The following is a 16,183-nucleotide window of genomic DNA, read 5'->3' as shown; positions in this document are numbered from 1 at the left end:
GAACAAAAGGGACCACCACAGCTGCCAAGCTTAGTTACAACTGAAAAGTCCCTGCGACATTTTACCTTTGAGCGTCCTAACATGGTTTGGGTGGAACAACTAAGAAACAGTGTAGAGATTATATATATGTGTATATATGTATATACACACACACATACATATATATATACACACACATATATATTTTTAACACTTCAAAATATTTTGAAATGAGCCTCACAGCCTTGTTTAGTTTCAGAGTACAAAGAACATTGATAACATCTTCTGTTGCCTTCATTTAGTAGAATCAATTTGTGTCCTTTCACAAAAGTTTCCTCAAAATGCTGGCTATAATCCCCCCCCCCCATCCAGTATACATAAGAAAAGGATTTAGTAACACTTAGGCAAGTAATAAACCGTAGGAACTTCAAAAGTAGTGAGGGCGGATACCAAGCGTACATGACTCAACACTCACACTGCCAGAAACACCAGGAACTGGCCCAGGTGTTTCAGCCAAGTTCCAGAAGCAAAGACTGCACTAGTGGAAGGGATAAGGCAACCCAGGAGAGTGTCAGAACTGATGGACCACTTGTGTCTAACCCTCATTTCAGCATCTCACTTCCAACATGCAAGTATGTGTTTGTTTTACATAATAAGGTGAAATACTTTAAGGGACAAGAAAACTATAAAGTTTAAAAGATCAATCAGAGATGAAAGGAAATTAATACTGAATTTTTTCTGATCAGTGTGCGTGGAGCAATGAGATAAACTGATCATACCAGTTACTTTTGTGAGAGCAAGTACTGAACCTCCATCGCTACTCAGAGCTGGAAGTTATTACCCCCTCTCAAATATTCCATGGGAAATAAATGACAAGATAGGAAACAGAAACCCTACTTAAAAAAAAAAAAAAAAAAAAAAGCATATCTAGTCAATGTTCCTTTTGGTTTGTATTAAGTCAGATGCTAATTTAATTTAGAGCTAATCTGCTGTTGGTAAAAATTTTCGGAAGTCCTTCAAATTATTTTAGATGAAATGTGACCAAAAAAGTAACACAACTCATTGTCTCATCTTGATAATGTGTTTTATACTTGTGTCTCTCAAAACAACTAAATAAATTCTACCAGAGTAACTGGTACTAAGTGGCCACTCATTCCTGCAGCAGTTATTTGAGAGAATGTAAAAATCTTGCAGTAGGAGATAAAGGATGATTATAAATATTTTAATAGGCTCATGCCCATCTTCAAAAGAGATGCAGCCTCAGGTAATAGCAGATTCAGAGATTTATAACTCAAATTTGCAACTGATAGATATACATTTCGCAAGGATCTGCCCAGTGTATACAACAAACATTAAAATTAAGGCTTTTATAGATAGGTGGTCAAGTCTATGGATGTGCAATGCTGAATTTTTATAATGTATCTCCAGTTTCCATTATTACCCAATTTGTAAACCAGAATATGTGCTGATGTGTGTGGGTGGGAGCTCCAAGGGCTAAGAACCAACTGGAATCCTTGTTCATAAACAAGTTCTGAGATAAGGGCTGGCAGTGAAACAGTTGAGAGGTGCCTCAGATCACGTAGGGGACAGAGTGATTTGTGCCTGCTGACAGGGATGGGCATAAAAAAAAGCAAATAGTTCAACTTTAGTTCAAGACTTTGAGATTTAGAGACCCAAAGGTTTAACGCCATATCTAAGCCAATGGTTCTCAAACCTTCCCTTGCAAAAGTCACCTGGAGGCTATTTACCGAAGCGTGGATACCTGGGCGCTATACCCAGAGATTCTAATTTGGGTGAGGCAAGTGGTCCAAGCACCTTGCTTTTGAGAAACACTGCTCAGAGCAAATAGCAGCAGAAATCTCTGATTAAAAGGCCAACCTGTCCAAGAAATAACACCAGTGAGGTCATCACCTACAAACAAATCCCTCAGGAAACTCCACCATAATGCGAGGAACAAAGTTATCCTCAATTAAGTTTCCTTTCCTATCTTTTTACAACTCAAAGTTTGAAATCAGTGAACATTTAGTAATGATTGTTCCAATTCTGAGGTAAAAGGAAGAGCACCAGGGATCTCAATGCTAAAAGAAACCAATTCCTTAAGAGGTCCATGCTACACAGAATCTAATTTCTGTAGTAATGTTATAGAGTTCTAGTGCAGTCTTGTACCAGTCTTTGTACAGTCTTTTTACTTTTGTATACTCTTTGATATTATCTACTCTTTCCAGTTAGTGTTTTAGAAGAACTGCCAAGAGGAAAGTTCATCTATATGCTCTTTCTGGTTTTCCAGATGCCAACATTTTCTGGTTTACACTGATACACAACAAAGTTATTTTTTATTTATTTATTTTTTGGATGCTGGAGACAAACATCTTTATTAAAGATACTACCAAAATTTTGGCAAACATTTCAAAACAGATTTGTAAACATAATGCTTCCCTTTTCAACTGGCAGCACTTTGAAAAGACAATACGGTAAGACAACACAAGTTGAATCAACATTAGTTCAAAATCCTTATATTTTTGACCACATAACTTATGTTCCCACATGATAAAGCAAATGATAGTTTAAATCAACGTCAACAGATAAACTCCATGAAATGAAAGTTTGTGCTGTTTGATGAATCACAGTATGTTATGGTTAAATATATCTGCTCTTTTTTATATTCCTGGCTCCCAGGATGAAAAAAAAAAATCTTTAAATATACATTTCATGTAGGTAATAGCTTCTTTGCATATCTCTCTTCAAAAAATACTTTATAGCAGTATATAAATAGGTTACCTACATGTTTAATTTTATAATTTTGCCCCAAAACTATAGATCTGTTTCATTTTCATAACATATTGATTTTGTCCAACATTAATAAAGCTGACAAACTGTTGAAATGGAAATGCTTTTGTCTTCCACAATAGAAGTAGCAATTTGACAGGAAAAAAACAAAAACAAAACAACAACAACAACAACCCCTATAGTAACACTCATCAGTTGTTTAACCTGAGCGTTTGGCCTACTGAGAGTAGCAGCTTTTGTCCTCCATGCACGCTCACATCCACACCACCTCTGCACACACACTGGTCGAGCACACGCTTTCAGACGCTGGTAGGCCACTGTATGCTTCCCATTGCTCTAACCAAGTGGGAAGCAGTGTAGCTAATGATTAACCACACTATGTACACAACTAGCAAACACCTTAAGGCAACCATTGCAATGGGGGGTTAACTTGCAGGGCAGATTCACTGTCTGGATCAAGTCAGCCTGTATGTACATATGTGTGTGCTTATTTGTACACATACACATATGCCTTTCTATTTCTTAACCCTCCAAAACAATGTTTAAATTTTTTTTTGTATTTTGTGCAAATTTCTAAATAATCTACCATTTAAGGCAAAGAGTTTGCATTAAGAAAGGTCAGAAAATAGGCTTATGTTTATCCAAAAGCATTTCACCTTGCACATTACTGTTTTTGTGGTTTTTTTTTTTTAAACACACATAACTTTGAAGTATGGACACTGGATCCCCAATATCTAAAAAAAAATCATTTCTAATGACAAATGTAAGTTTTTAAGGAAAAAAAAATGATTTGAAGTATAGACACTGGATCCCCAATGTCTAAAAAAAATGATTTCTATTGACAAACATAAGTCTTGGGGGTAGGGTCGGGGTGGGGAGAAGGACCAGAAAAAAGGAGCTTCAAAAATGCAGGGAAGCAAAGTAAAAAGGGGGAAAAAATAAAAGTAAATTAACTCAAGTTTACTAATACTGAAACTTTCAACAAGCAAAGTTTCATTTTTTTTTTAGAATCTTAGAGCAACTCATTTGGAATTTTAAATAAATAAGGTTAAGTTTATTCACATCTTCTGGTCCAAGCAGATTTAGTGCCATGACTCTGCTTGCTGTTGGTCAAATTCACCTATTAGTCTTTTGATGTGAGCCAGCTTGTTATGAAGATACTCGCATCTGTATTTTTCTTCATGATAATTGGGACTGGACTGCAGAGGAAAAAAACAGGGAGGAATTAGGTTGTAGAATGTGTAATGCTTCCCAACTACGGGTCAGAAAACCCACAGTGATGATCCCTACCTGCTTGATCTTCTGATATTCTTGTAAGACTTCTTCGTGAACATTCTACAAAATGAAAATTAAAATCAGAAGGGAACGACTTTTCTTTTTCTTTTTGGCAATATAAACAGCTAAGACCCACTCAGTAAGGGTGCTGGAAATACTGATGACGGGAACGTAAGCTGGTACCATTTTTAAGGAAGGCAATTTGGCAACTGCTATCAAAACAGCAAACGCAGAACCGACTCAGCACTTCTGTACTTCTCTTCCAGATTTGCTCGTGCCTGAGTGAAATGCTATGTGTACAAGGTTACTTGCTGCGGTCGTATGTGTAAAGCAAAAGACAGTACACAAAATTTCAGTGTCCATTAATGCATGCAAAGGGATCCAAGGAGGCCATTAAAAAGGGGAAGTGCTTCATGCGTTTATATAAAGTTCTCTAAGGTACGTTATATTGTTTAATGAATAAAGCAAAGTACAGAATGATTTATACAGTTTGATATTAGTTGTTTAAAAGGGGAAATAGAATGATAAGTCTAAGAATTTCATTACTTCTAAGATGCACATTTCTTCTCATTTTATTTTATTTTTTTAAAGGTTTTATTTATTTATTTGACAGAGAGAGATCACAACTAGGCAGTGGGGCAGGCAGAGGAGGGGAAGGCAGACTCCCCGCCGAGCAGGGAGCCCGATGCGGGGCTCGATCCCAGAACCCTGAGATCATGACCTGAGCTGAAGGCAGAGGCTTAACCCACTGAGCCACCCAGGCGCCCCATTTCTTCTCATTTTAATGAGATCAGATAAATAATGTATCAGTTTAACTTACTGGGACAGAAGACCATGGTACATACTGCGATTGATGACATCTTAAATTCAATTATATATGGCACATACATGAATCTGCTTGTGTATATACACCTCACAAACACATACACAGACCTTTGAAAGAATACACTGGAAACCAGTACTACTGATTGCCTCTAGGGAGGGATATTAGGTGGCTGGAGAAAATGGCTAATATTTATTTAACCTTATATACCATGGATTTAGGCGGTTTCCAAATGCTTACATTTACTCTGCACAACTCTATAATCACCTTATTTATGGAGGGGGATTTTGAAGAAAGTAAGGTAACTTGCCCAAGTCACACAAATATTAAATGGTAGAGCTGGGAATCAAGGCCAGGCAGTCTAGCTCTGGAGCCTCCTCCTAACCACTAAGCAGTTCTTGGAATTACATTTTAGTTTAAATATAATCATGGTACAACGGTAAATAGCTATATCTAAAAAAGTAAACCCCAAACCACCATATCAAGAGCACCCTCAGACACTAATTCCTCTGAAAAACCTTCTGTAACTCTAGGCAGACTGTTTAAAGATTAAGGCCCACTAATGAAAGACACCTGAGTCTTTCAGATCTGAGGAAGAGACCGGAGTCTTCTGTGCCTGTGAGCACAGATGCTCTCAGGCTATTTTCTCCACTGGGGGAAACCCATTCATTCTCTTATGCAGATTGCTGTCTGAAAAACAGTAGTAGGCCAGATGAAGGCACCATCTATGGTTGTGAAGTGTGATAAGTTATGTGGCCCACACAAAGAGGGAAACCTTCATTTAAAACATTAAACAGTTAAACATTTTGCTTGTTAACCATGAGAACAACCAGTACACGGGTCTGGCTGGCTTCTACTGGTTTGTCAGCTGTGGTAATACTACTACTTAAAGTCGGGAAGTGAAAAGAGATTACTATGTATTAACTGTCAGTCTTTGGAAGAGCTGGAAATACCAAACTTTTCACTTAAACCCAAAATCTCTGGAGTATTAAACCCCGTTTGTATTTTATGTCTGTATCTTCCCTATTCTATGCCCGATTGAGGTTTTTTTCTTTTTTAATGTACTTGAAATAGCAATTTTGGGGAGCAGCACCAGAACTAGCAGCTATATCTGAGTGGGCAGTTCAATCAAATATTTCAGTGAATCCCCAATCCAACTTTTTTTCCTATTTAGTTGTATTTGCTTTTTTCCTTGATACTCTCTTTAGTATGTTACAGTAAAGATTAAGCATATATTACATATTTTATACATACTTTGCCATATAAAGTTATTTTTTCCACTGACCGGAAAACAGTTCATTGTATTCACTTAGGTTTGAGAACTAGTTCAAATATTTAGTTTCCTAGCTAATTTTAAATGAAGACCAAAAGCTGAAGAGAGCCTGGTTTTGCCAGAAGACCTGCTCTGAAGGCCAGCAGATTGCCTGGGAATGGGCCAGGCAGAGAACAAAGAGGGTAAAATATGGAAGTCAGCCTATCTAGAAGCAAACATGTTTACCTGATACTCTTTTGAGCCTGGAGAAAGCCGCTTTCGTTGTGCATCTAGTTTGATAAATCTTCTAGCTACAGTCTCCATCCTGGCATGCAAGGCCCTGTACTCATCATACTCCGCATTGAAGTCATCCTTGTAATTTTGGCGTTGCTCATAGGAGACGATAGCAATATATTTTCTAATAAGAAAAAAGAAATAAGATAAATGGAGAGAGACTCTAGAATCAACATGATGCATAAGCCGGATATTTAAACCAAAAACTTGGAAACCATACCCAAGCCCGTATCCCAAGACTGAATGCTGCCTTGCCACTGTTTGCCCCATGTCATTCCTTCAGATGACTTCCACGTGAAATTATCCCACAGGAGAGCTTAAGACCTCCAGTGAAGGAAAGGAAATGTGAAAAAACATGGTGGCAATGGAACTGAACTGTGACTAGAAAACACCACTTAACACAGATTTAGCTTTCCAAATCTTTCTTTATCCAAAATAATTCACTACCACACTAGTGGCAGAGGCCAACCCATCTGTCACGAGTCACATGGAAACAGAAGGCCTCCATGGGTAACATGAAACCAGGAGAGTGTTACATAGTCACTCAGTGCTGAAGTCAGAGCTCTCTGGAGATCTGCTGCTTTATGAGAGGAGGTCTGTCTTTGGCTGTTTACACCTGCTGCCAGCAAGGTGCCTCTGGCTTGTTCCCTATACTTCTTTCCTCCCACGTTTGACTAGGCAAATGTATAAAATACAAAAGAGTAATTGTCTTCTTTTGAAATGAGAGACCAAGGGGAAAAAATGGCAAAAAAAGGGGCATATTTCTAGTTCTTTTCAACACTAAAATATCACAGTCTGTGTAACTGAACATCAGTGTATACTATCATTCTAATTTACTTTCTTAATTAAAAGGCCATAAATCTGTTTTACTTCAGGTCGTGAATAACTTAAGGAAACTGGTAAGTGAAGGCCATTTTCCCAGAGTGTCAAGTTTATTCAGTGGTAAGCAAATTAAAACAGCATTTTAATATTAAAACAAAGTTAGTATTATTTGTTTGTGGCTCTGGGAAGTGGGACCACACCAGGGTCTGGCCTGGGTTCTCCATTCCTGTGGTGGGATGCAAAATTCCCTCGACTTTTTGAGATAAAAATTGAGATTTCAGAGCAATTTCAGGCAAGTAGCAGGTGCCTCAGCATGCCTCAGGCATGCACATATATTCTTGACTGCAGGGAAAACCCTGGAGTTCAGTCCTCTACAAAAATGGATTCAGATAATCTTACCAGTTTTATTCAAAACGAGAGGGCAAAATGTCTAGTTGGAAATGTGAGAAAAGTGATGCAACTGTGCAACCTTAATGTCCTCATTAATATTTTTATTCATGCTGAGTTAGACACTGTGGAGGTTTATTTTTCTAAGTGTAACTGAGACAGCAGTAGTATGCTGATTTAGGGCGCCCTGCTGGTGTCTGTGCTGTAAAAGGAATGGGGCCAGCCACGCAGAGAAGCAGTCCTCTCCTAGACAGGGCTGTCCTGACTGCACACCAGAGGAAGCCCAGGGTGGGAAAAGAGATTCCTGGGAATAAGTGTATGTAAGCAAAATGGCTAAACTGCTCATGAAACTCAGGCTTCATTTATTGTATAAAATATCCTGCTTTCTCAAAAATCACAAACAAGGCTACACCCTCGGTATTTTATTTAATTAATTTCCTTAGGGAAAAATACCAAACTGGCCAACAGTTGTGTTGCTATTATAGAAGATTATTTGGTTATACTGGCATTCTAACAAAAAGCACTTCACTATTAAAACAAAAAAACAAAAAAAACCCCAAAAAACTGTTATGGTTCTCTAGTTGGTTCCTACTGCAGGGATGGAGTAAAATTTTAAAGGGCTTGGCTATTTCACAACCACAAGTAACAGAAGTATTTTTATTATACAAAAATTAGGAATATTGTGGTTTAAGTATGAATTATTCAGAGACTGATCATTAAGGTTTTATTGTATATCTTTTTGGTTTTCTTCTGAAACAACTGAAGTTTAAGTTCTGTAATTTCGGTGTTTTTGAAAATTCATGCTTTCTCACCATTTTAAGAAAATTTGCTATATTTACATCAGATAGTCTTGGGATAAAATAAGTTAAACAATCACAGAGGTTACGTACTTTCATGATTTTTAAAAGCCAGAAACACGACAAACATACGTGCTGAGGAGGATGTAGCAACCATTCTTAGATGAGGGAGTTAAAAACAAGTTTTTAAATATAGAACTGTTTAAGTCGACAAAACACAGCAACATCCTGAATCTATGGGGAAAGGGTTAGAATTATTTTTTAGTCTCCCCACATGATTTTGTCACATATAACTAGTCTGTGTCATTATTACATAAAAAGGGGAATTCAAAATCCATCACAAGAGAACAAGAGCACAGTACTGCAGATGTCATTTGAGGGGGCAACTTTCATAAGACTTTTGAGGAGAAGTGGGTTTGCAAAAGGAGAGGTGAACTTCCTCATCAGTGGAGCCCTGCAGGCGCTGTCCCCCAACCAGCCCTTCCTGGGCCAGTTCAGTGGTGGCTGCTTTGCAAAACTCCCTCTCAGAACTCTAAAACTATACCACCATCTCAGATGAGAGAGGACTGAGCATGGTTTCTTGGCATCTTTTCAGTTAAGAGATGATAACGAGCATTATGGTTTCATGCTGTATCATTCCCCATTAAGTATAGCTTTCACACTACTGTTAAGCAAAAGTAACACATTTTAAGTATAAAATGTTCTCCACTTTAGAAATGAACATTTCGTGGTACATGGAGGGCTAAACAGCACAGTTTAACTTTGTCCACCATGCTACTAAAAGAGGAAAAAATGTTCATAGAGCTCAGAGTTCATTTTCCAGTCTACATTCAAGTTATTTTGTCCATTTGTTAATTTTCAGAGCTATCCTGCAGTCATATCTGTTCGCTCTTCCGCTCTCCATTTTTCCAGGCTCTTGCAACTTAATTATTTCTTCTTACGCAGAAGCCTGAGTCTATAAAAAAGCTAGAATTATGTGTACAAGTTATAATTTCTGTGATAGCCAGTTACAAAACTGTTCCCAGCTCAGCATTTAGCCACTTATTGCCATAACAAGAAAAACATTAATAACTGGTACTAACGTGAAATGATCAAATCTTACTATTTTCTCCTCTTAAAATTAATTCTATGGCAGAGCTTTATTTAAATGAAAATCAGCCTATCTCTACTTTGTATTAACTGTGGAGGTTTAAGCTCTTTATCAGTAATAAACTCTCTTTGGGGGAAACAAGTGAATGTGCATTGACAGACTGTCAGCTTTGAAGAGTCAGATCCCTGAAATCTTCCATAATCAAATGCCTGGACTGGCCTCGGAACAAAGGACAGGCTTCTCTGTACTTAAAGGCCATGGAGAAGAGCTCAGAGCAGGGGGAGGCACAACCTGCTCAGGCAGACAGGGGTGGATTTGGAATGAGAGGCTTAATGGCAGCCTTGCAAACGCAGGGGTGGCTCCAGGGCTCTATTTCTGGAACTTCTTTTCTTGATTTGCAAATTATGGGAAAAGAATTTGCAAACTTTCTAAAATTAAACAGTTCTCTCCCATTGGCAGACGTCTGAACTTACATCAAATAATCTGGGAGTTCAATTGTTGAAGAAGGCTCCGTGGAGGCAGTGCATCCCTCTTTAACTCCTATAACGAAGAAAAATGCAAGCTTTCACCGAACAGTATGGTTATAAAATGCCTATAATTCTAAAATAGATCAGAAACATCTGGAACACTCTTCCTCAAATTCTATTCTTCCATCTCAATAAGCAACAGTGAGCAAGGAATACAATTGAACACGAACAATAGAGGCCCTATGACCAGGGCCAGCAGAACTGACGCCAGGCATTGAAAGCGCCCTGGCTACTGCAGTGTCTGCACAATAAAGGAATTCCATCTTAACCCAAGGTCAATCTCCTATTCTTTCCACAGCAGTTGTGGCATCTGCCCAGCAATTCAAAGACTGTGGTGGCAGATGCAGCCAGACAATGCAAGATACAAATTTTACATCAACATCTACTTTTCATAGGATTCAAACAAGGCAGATGAGACAATGAAGTCAGGTAGCAGACTGCTGCGGTCACTGTATTTTATTGCTACCCTTTTTGTATGCAGACAGTGGAAGCAGTGAAGAAGTTTTCCCGTTTATCAATTTAAAGTATTTCAAAATAAGGCATTACTGAATCACGATTTATACTCCTCCCATCTCTATACCTCATAATACTACAGATTTGTTTTTAAAAGGACAAAATAAATAAACAGACAAAGAGACTGCCAGCCATTCAGGGCTATGCTAAGTGTGTAAAATCCCCCAGTCAGTATTCTATTTGTGTGAATGCACCATTTCCTGAGGGTATGTTTAGACTTTATAGGGTAATTTTTTATCATTTATAGTAGAATTAAATCAATAACTCAAGTCCTAACCCTGCCTGCTGGCAAAACATGCATGTCCAATATAAAACAAAAGTGAAAATTTCATAATTTCTTTGTTTAATATTTTAAAAGACCAAGTATAGTAAATAAATTATGCAGACTCTGTGGGATTATTGTTTGTTTTTGTGTTGACTCACGCCTGAGTCTGTCTTTTTTTATGACAGCCTGAGTCTTAAAGGAAAAGGCACTATCAAGTGAATGTCACCTGGCTTTTTTGCTACAAACACCAGATAAATTCCAACAGATTCAAGGGCTGTGGGTCTGGATCTATCCTCAGTATTCTGTGATAATCTCAACTGGCTTTGAGAGGTACTACATCCTCAGTGGAGGATTCAAAGACTAGGTTTGCTTCTCCAGGCCTCCAACTCGAACACTCAAACTCTGCTGTAGGTTTCCTAATACTGGGACCCAGTTGCCCCAACACCAGCCTGACTCAGGATTACCATCTCAGAGTGGGAAGTGTGGAGGCTGGGATAGAACCAGGAATGTGGCTTGCTAACTGAACACAAGGTTTCATTACCTCTTGCCATTTCCTGACCTGGCAAATTCAAGTACAGTAGTACTTGAGGGAAAAAGTTTACCAATACATTTTGGGTCACTATACAGTACCATACGGATTTCAGTGTTTCAACAGGTCAGCTTTGATGTGCAGTACACTTGACCCAGTGAAGGCATTGCATCATACTATTCTGCAAAGTTTCTCTCATGTTGTAAAAATGGTCAGTTAAATCAAAGGGTTACAGACTTCCAGTATTATGGGCGAATTACAGAAAGACAACACTCCTTAAATTCTATTCATTAAAGTAACTTTTCTGAAGTTGTACTTTCCTAGGGAATTTTGCTTTAGTTAAGCTGGGTTTAAAACTGGCGGCAATGCTAAATGATGGGCTTGAATCTCTGACATGCTGGCATGGGGGACGTTAAGTTTTAGAGGACAATTTTTTTAAAATAAGAAAAATAGAATTTTTGTCTCTGTGTTAAAGATCATTATACCTCAGGTAAGTGGTCTTTCTACTGATTAGCTTTTCTTCAGAAATAAAGCATTGTAATAAGCTTCTTTGCATCTCTACATATCTGGCTTTTAACAGTTTCCAAAAGCTTGAAATGGTTAAATTTTGCTAACAATTAATACTAGTTTACTAAAACAGTGTTCTTAAAATTGAAAAAGAATTCTTAAGCTCTGTCATGCAAATTGCCAATAGCCTTACATAAGACAAACTGCTTTCACTCTGAGTAACGATGATGTGATGGATTTGCATATGCAGTCTTACCTTGCCTGTCTTATAAAGAATTTGACATTTCCCCTGTGTTAATATTAATTAAGAGAGGGGTGACCCTGTTTCTTTGGCAAAGAAGGAAAAGAATTATTTTTATCGCTAATTGTGTGTCTGGTTAAATTAGTTCAAGACTGGCACATAATAATAGGTCACGTTGAGGTTGCATAGTACCCTGGCAGTTATGGGAAAGAGCAACACAGTCTACCTTCTAGAAGGGGCTCTCTGGAGGATAATAAAGTCATTTTCAGATGTTACCATCTTATTCTCAAGAAACTGTGTTTAATCGTTGGCTAAAAAGAGATGGAAAATGACTGCTGTTAAATACAAGAAAAATATCTGCTCTCAAAACCGCAATACTATGTAAGATTAATAGCAGAAAGTCAATGGATAAAAAAGCACTAGTCATCATAAATAGCATAATCTCACACTCATGATGAGTTTGCTCTGCCCGTTCACTGAACACATGCAGCTGGTTTTACAAATGTAAAATATACCTTCATTGGAATCTGGACTGGAGTTGTTCAGCTTGGCAATTTCCTCTTCTCCTTTAAGGTCCTCTTCCTTTTCTTCTGTCATCTCAATGTCGTGCTTTTTAATTTGGTCCTTTTCCTTGTGTTTTTTAGATTTCTTTTTGGACTTTTTGTGAGACATTGAATGGTTTTCTTCCATAGGCTTTGGACACTTTAGTAGAATTGAACCAGGGGGTAAGGTTTCCAGAGAAGTCCTAGAGGTATATTTATCTTGCTGGTCCTCATAGATACTACTGTTTTGACTGAAACTGTCAACAGGTAGGTCTTGAGTCCCCCGGCCTTCTGGAGTGCTGGGGGAATTGGAGTTAGAGTTTACAGTCTGAGGAGGATTGGAGACGGGCAGGTGGGTTGGAGGCAGCGGTGGTGGGGTAGGGATGGCAGCAGCTGCAGGGGGCGGCAGGAGGCCTGCGGCAGACTTCTCACTGGGGGGATTCAAATGGCCATTTAATGTTGGCGGAACTCTGTTTGTCAGGTGAGATATTCGAGCTTTTTTATTCATTAAAGGATCGATGAAATCTGAATCTAAAAGCCGTTTCTGTGGGGAGGAGGGAAGCAGAAAAAAAATGAGCCAGTTCGTATGAAACCTCAACATCACTGGTTTGGTTATCATATGAACAACTGAGTAATTTTACTCATTCTTAAGTTTATCACCAGCATTGTGTCTACCACTCTGCAAGCTTAAGCAGGAATAGACAATCCACAGAAACAAAAGGGAGAATCTGGCAAATATGTTTTCTGAATTTTCTGATCCTATAGCCACACCCTAAGTTCTTTGGGAGACCATGCCAACTTATGTGGACTATAGCACTTCAGAGAGTATTAAATAGAGGTACCCTCCTTCCTCTGTGGGCCACAGCTGACCCAGTTACACTGAGAAGAGAAAGCAGTTTGTACCATTTCACGCTGTCAGGACTAAGAAGGGTAGGGAAAGGGCAATAAAAGCCTATACTTACTTAATCTCCCCTAATGTGCTAAGATGCTCCAGTTATGAATATGCTGGCTGTCATTTATTATTTCACCTGTCTTAAAATGAGAACAGCTGGCACCTTCTCTAAGTATCTCCATCCCTGCTGAAATGCTGTTCAATTTCTTCCCTGTAAATATACCTCTTCAATGTATTGGAAAATAAGTCTTAATGACAATGAGTCCACAAAAATGATATGGAATTAATGTTTCAAAAATTTTAAAAATTATGCTTATACTAGCCCAATCCAGCAACAGGAATATTTAAATGGAAAAGGAAATTCTGATAGTTGAAAAGTATGAAGCATATATCCAACGTAATGAATGATGTGGCCTAAACTTCAGCCTGGAGGAAAGTAATAGTTAATCATCCCATCAATTTATTCTCTTTTCAGTTTAGCATCATTGATTTGGCAGCCATTATATAATTAGATCAGAGTATAAATAACTCCATGGTAGTTGGCACTAAAAGTGAGGCTTGTATAGACAATATCCATGCAAGGACAGAACTGCTTTTATTTTGTCCTTCCTCTGTTACTCACAATAGGTTTCTAACTTTTTTGGATATACGAACAGCTTTTTGCCCAGAGCATGCTTACCATTCTCCACACATCTGTCCCATCTCCCCAGTCCTTGGGAGGACGGTCCAGAGAGAGGAGCATTTTGTCGGTAGCACTGGTAGATAGGTCTGCCCCAAACCAGGGAACCAAGGAATCTCTTGGGGGGAACTTAAGCTGGAAGGAGTGAGGTCTAAGTGGAGTATTCTGATTGGGATCTAACCGAAAAAAGTACATTAAAGAGACATGTCTGAAAATGACGCAATTTTTTCTTTGCTTATTTTAGAAACATTTTTCCCCAAGAAAAGTTTTCTCGAACATCTTTCAGATAATATTAAATATCATCAATTTTCCGTATAATTTGAGACTGGATATGGGACTAGATAAGTCTTCTAGTTAGTGACCTAATAGAAAAGTAGATAATCTTATAATACATGTAAACTTTAAATATGGAGAAGCAAAGCAGATATTAAGCACTTTGACAAGCAGTGCTGTAGGGAAAAAGAGGTCTGGGCTGTGAGCTGGGACCTGAATTCTAGACAGAGCTCTGCCTCGAGAACTAGCTATGTGACTGTGGGAAGGCAAGCTATGCAGCTTCTTGGAGCCTCCTTTCTCTCACGCATAAATCAGACCACCTGAACTAGGTGGCTCCTGAGGTTCACTTCAGGGCTATGATTATATAATTTTGTGAATACCTGAGGAGAAGATGCAGCATCTCTATTAGAACATACGGGAGATTCTGAACGGCTGGTGCTGGCAGCATTCTGAGATGGATTTAGTTTTCTGTAAAGGGGACACAAGTTCCAGTTATGGGGAGAATTTTCAAATGTTCATGATAAAAAGCTTACCTTTGTTTTTTCCTTCTCAACACTTAAGTGACAATGACTAAAACTTTTTTTTAAGGAAAAAAAAAAAAAGATTTACCTTGAGAGCACTGACTCTAATGACCGTCTGTCTATTTCACTGTATCCAGGCCAGTCTCTCTGAAGCTCTTTAAAAACATAATCCTTTAAGGTATATGAGAGGTCCTTTGGATTCAGATTAGCTACCTAGTACATGGTATGAAAACAGAGCATTAGATCTTTTTGCTACTTCCTAACCCAAAATAGGCAGCATTTTGCTTTACACTGAAAACAACTGTACCAATTGGCCCCAAAGGGACTGCTAGTTTTGCATATGCCAGATCTCAATAAATGCTATTTGACTTCATTTGGGAAATTTAAACTTTATATAAGTAGCTAAATATTTTATCCCTGAACATCCACTGTAAGTCATATTTCTATTCAAAAAACCTACAGTAGGCAAAAAGTAGAGGGAGGTTTATTTATTTTATTTTTTCAACTCTTATTTATTTATTTTAAAAAAATATTTTATTTATTTATTTGACAGAGAGAGAGAGAGATATCACAAGTAGGCAGAGAGGCAGGCAGAGAGAGAGGGGAAAGAAGTCTCTCTGCTGAGCAGAGAGCCCGACGTGGGGCTCGATCCCAGGACCCTGAGATCATGACCTGAGCCGAAGGCAGAGGCTTACCCTACTGAGCCACCCAGGTGCCCTCTTTTTTTTACTTTTTTAAATTTAAGTTTTTCTAGTCTAAGGAGTGAGGTTTAAGAACTTCATTATTTATTTCTGGTCATTAACTCCATTACTTTTGAATCACAGTAAAAATCCTTGGTCATTTGTATTAAGTAGAAACCAAAGAGTTCCCAAATGCTAGGTTATAAACTTTCCCTTCAGTAATCAGCAGAAATTATCTCCATAAATAGTATCAATTCTGATGCCCTTGTCTGTCATTTTCTTGGCTTGCTAAGCCTGCTTCTTGTGACTGCCAGTTCTCCTGAAGAACCACTTATTCAAAGTCCTTGAAATTCCTGAAAACTAATAAAAAGAAATAACCCTCAAATTACTGTTATTAGTCAACCAGTTTATTCTTAAGTGTAATCTTTTCCTACCATATAACTGCAATTCCTAGAGTGTCCAGGCCTCGATCCCACAAACAATACAAATGTACGGATTCAGGTGCCAA

At 38.2% G+C, this 16,183-nt stretch overlaps 1 protein-coding gene across 1 annotated transcript in view; it reads right to left on the bottom strand.

The window, feature by feature from the left end:
* Positions 1–2,659: 2,659 nt before the first annotated feature.
* The window catches only part of ELL2 (elongation factor for RNA polymerase II 2), a 69,962-nt gene continuing 56,438 nt past the window's right edge, over positions 2,660–16,183 (bottom strand). The window contains exons 6-12 of the mRNA XM_032846118.1: positions 15,084–15,208; positions 14,855–14,942; positions 12,604–13,174; positions 9,980–10,046; positions 6,363–6,534; positions 4,057–4,101; positions 2,660–3,965 (exon numbers count right to left, since the gene is read on the bottom strand). Coding sequence (XP_032702009.1) covers positions 3,849–3,965; positions 4,057–4,101; positions 6,363–6,534; positions 9,980–10,046; positions 12,604–13,174; positions 14,855–14,942; positions 15,084–15,208 — 1,185 coding nt within the window. The 3' untranslated portion in view covers positions 2,660–3,848. The remainder of the gene's footprint in view (positions 3,966–4,056; positions 4,102–6,362; positions 6,535–9,979; positions 10,047–12,603; positions 13,175–14,854; positions 14,943–15,083; positions 15,209–16,183) is intronic.

This window comes from Lontra canadensis, unplaced genomic scaffold, assembly GCF_010015895.1.
Source record: "Lontra canadensis isolate GAN:19392208 unplaced genomic scaffold, GSC_riverotter_1.0 scaffold4, whole genome shotgun sequence".
In the NCBI taxonomy this organism is placed as follows: domain Eukaryota; kingdom Metazoa; phylum Chordata; class Mammalia; order Carnivora; family Mustelidae; genus Lontra; species Lontra canadensis.
Note: the sequence above shows the minus strand (reverse complement) of the source record. Positions and strands in the feature narration are given on the sequence as shown.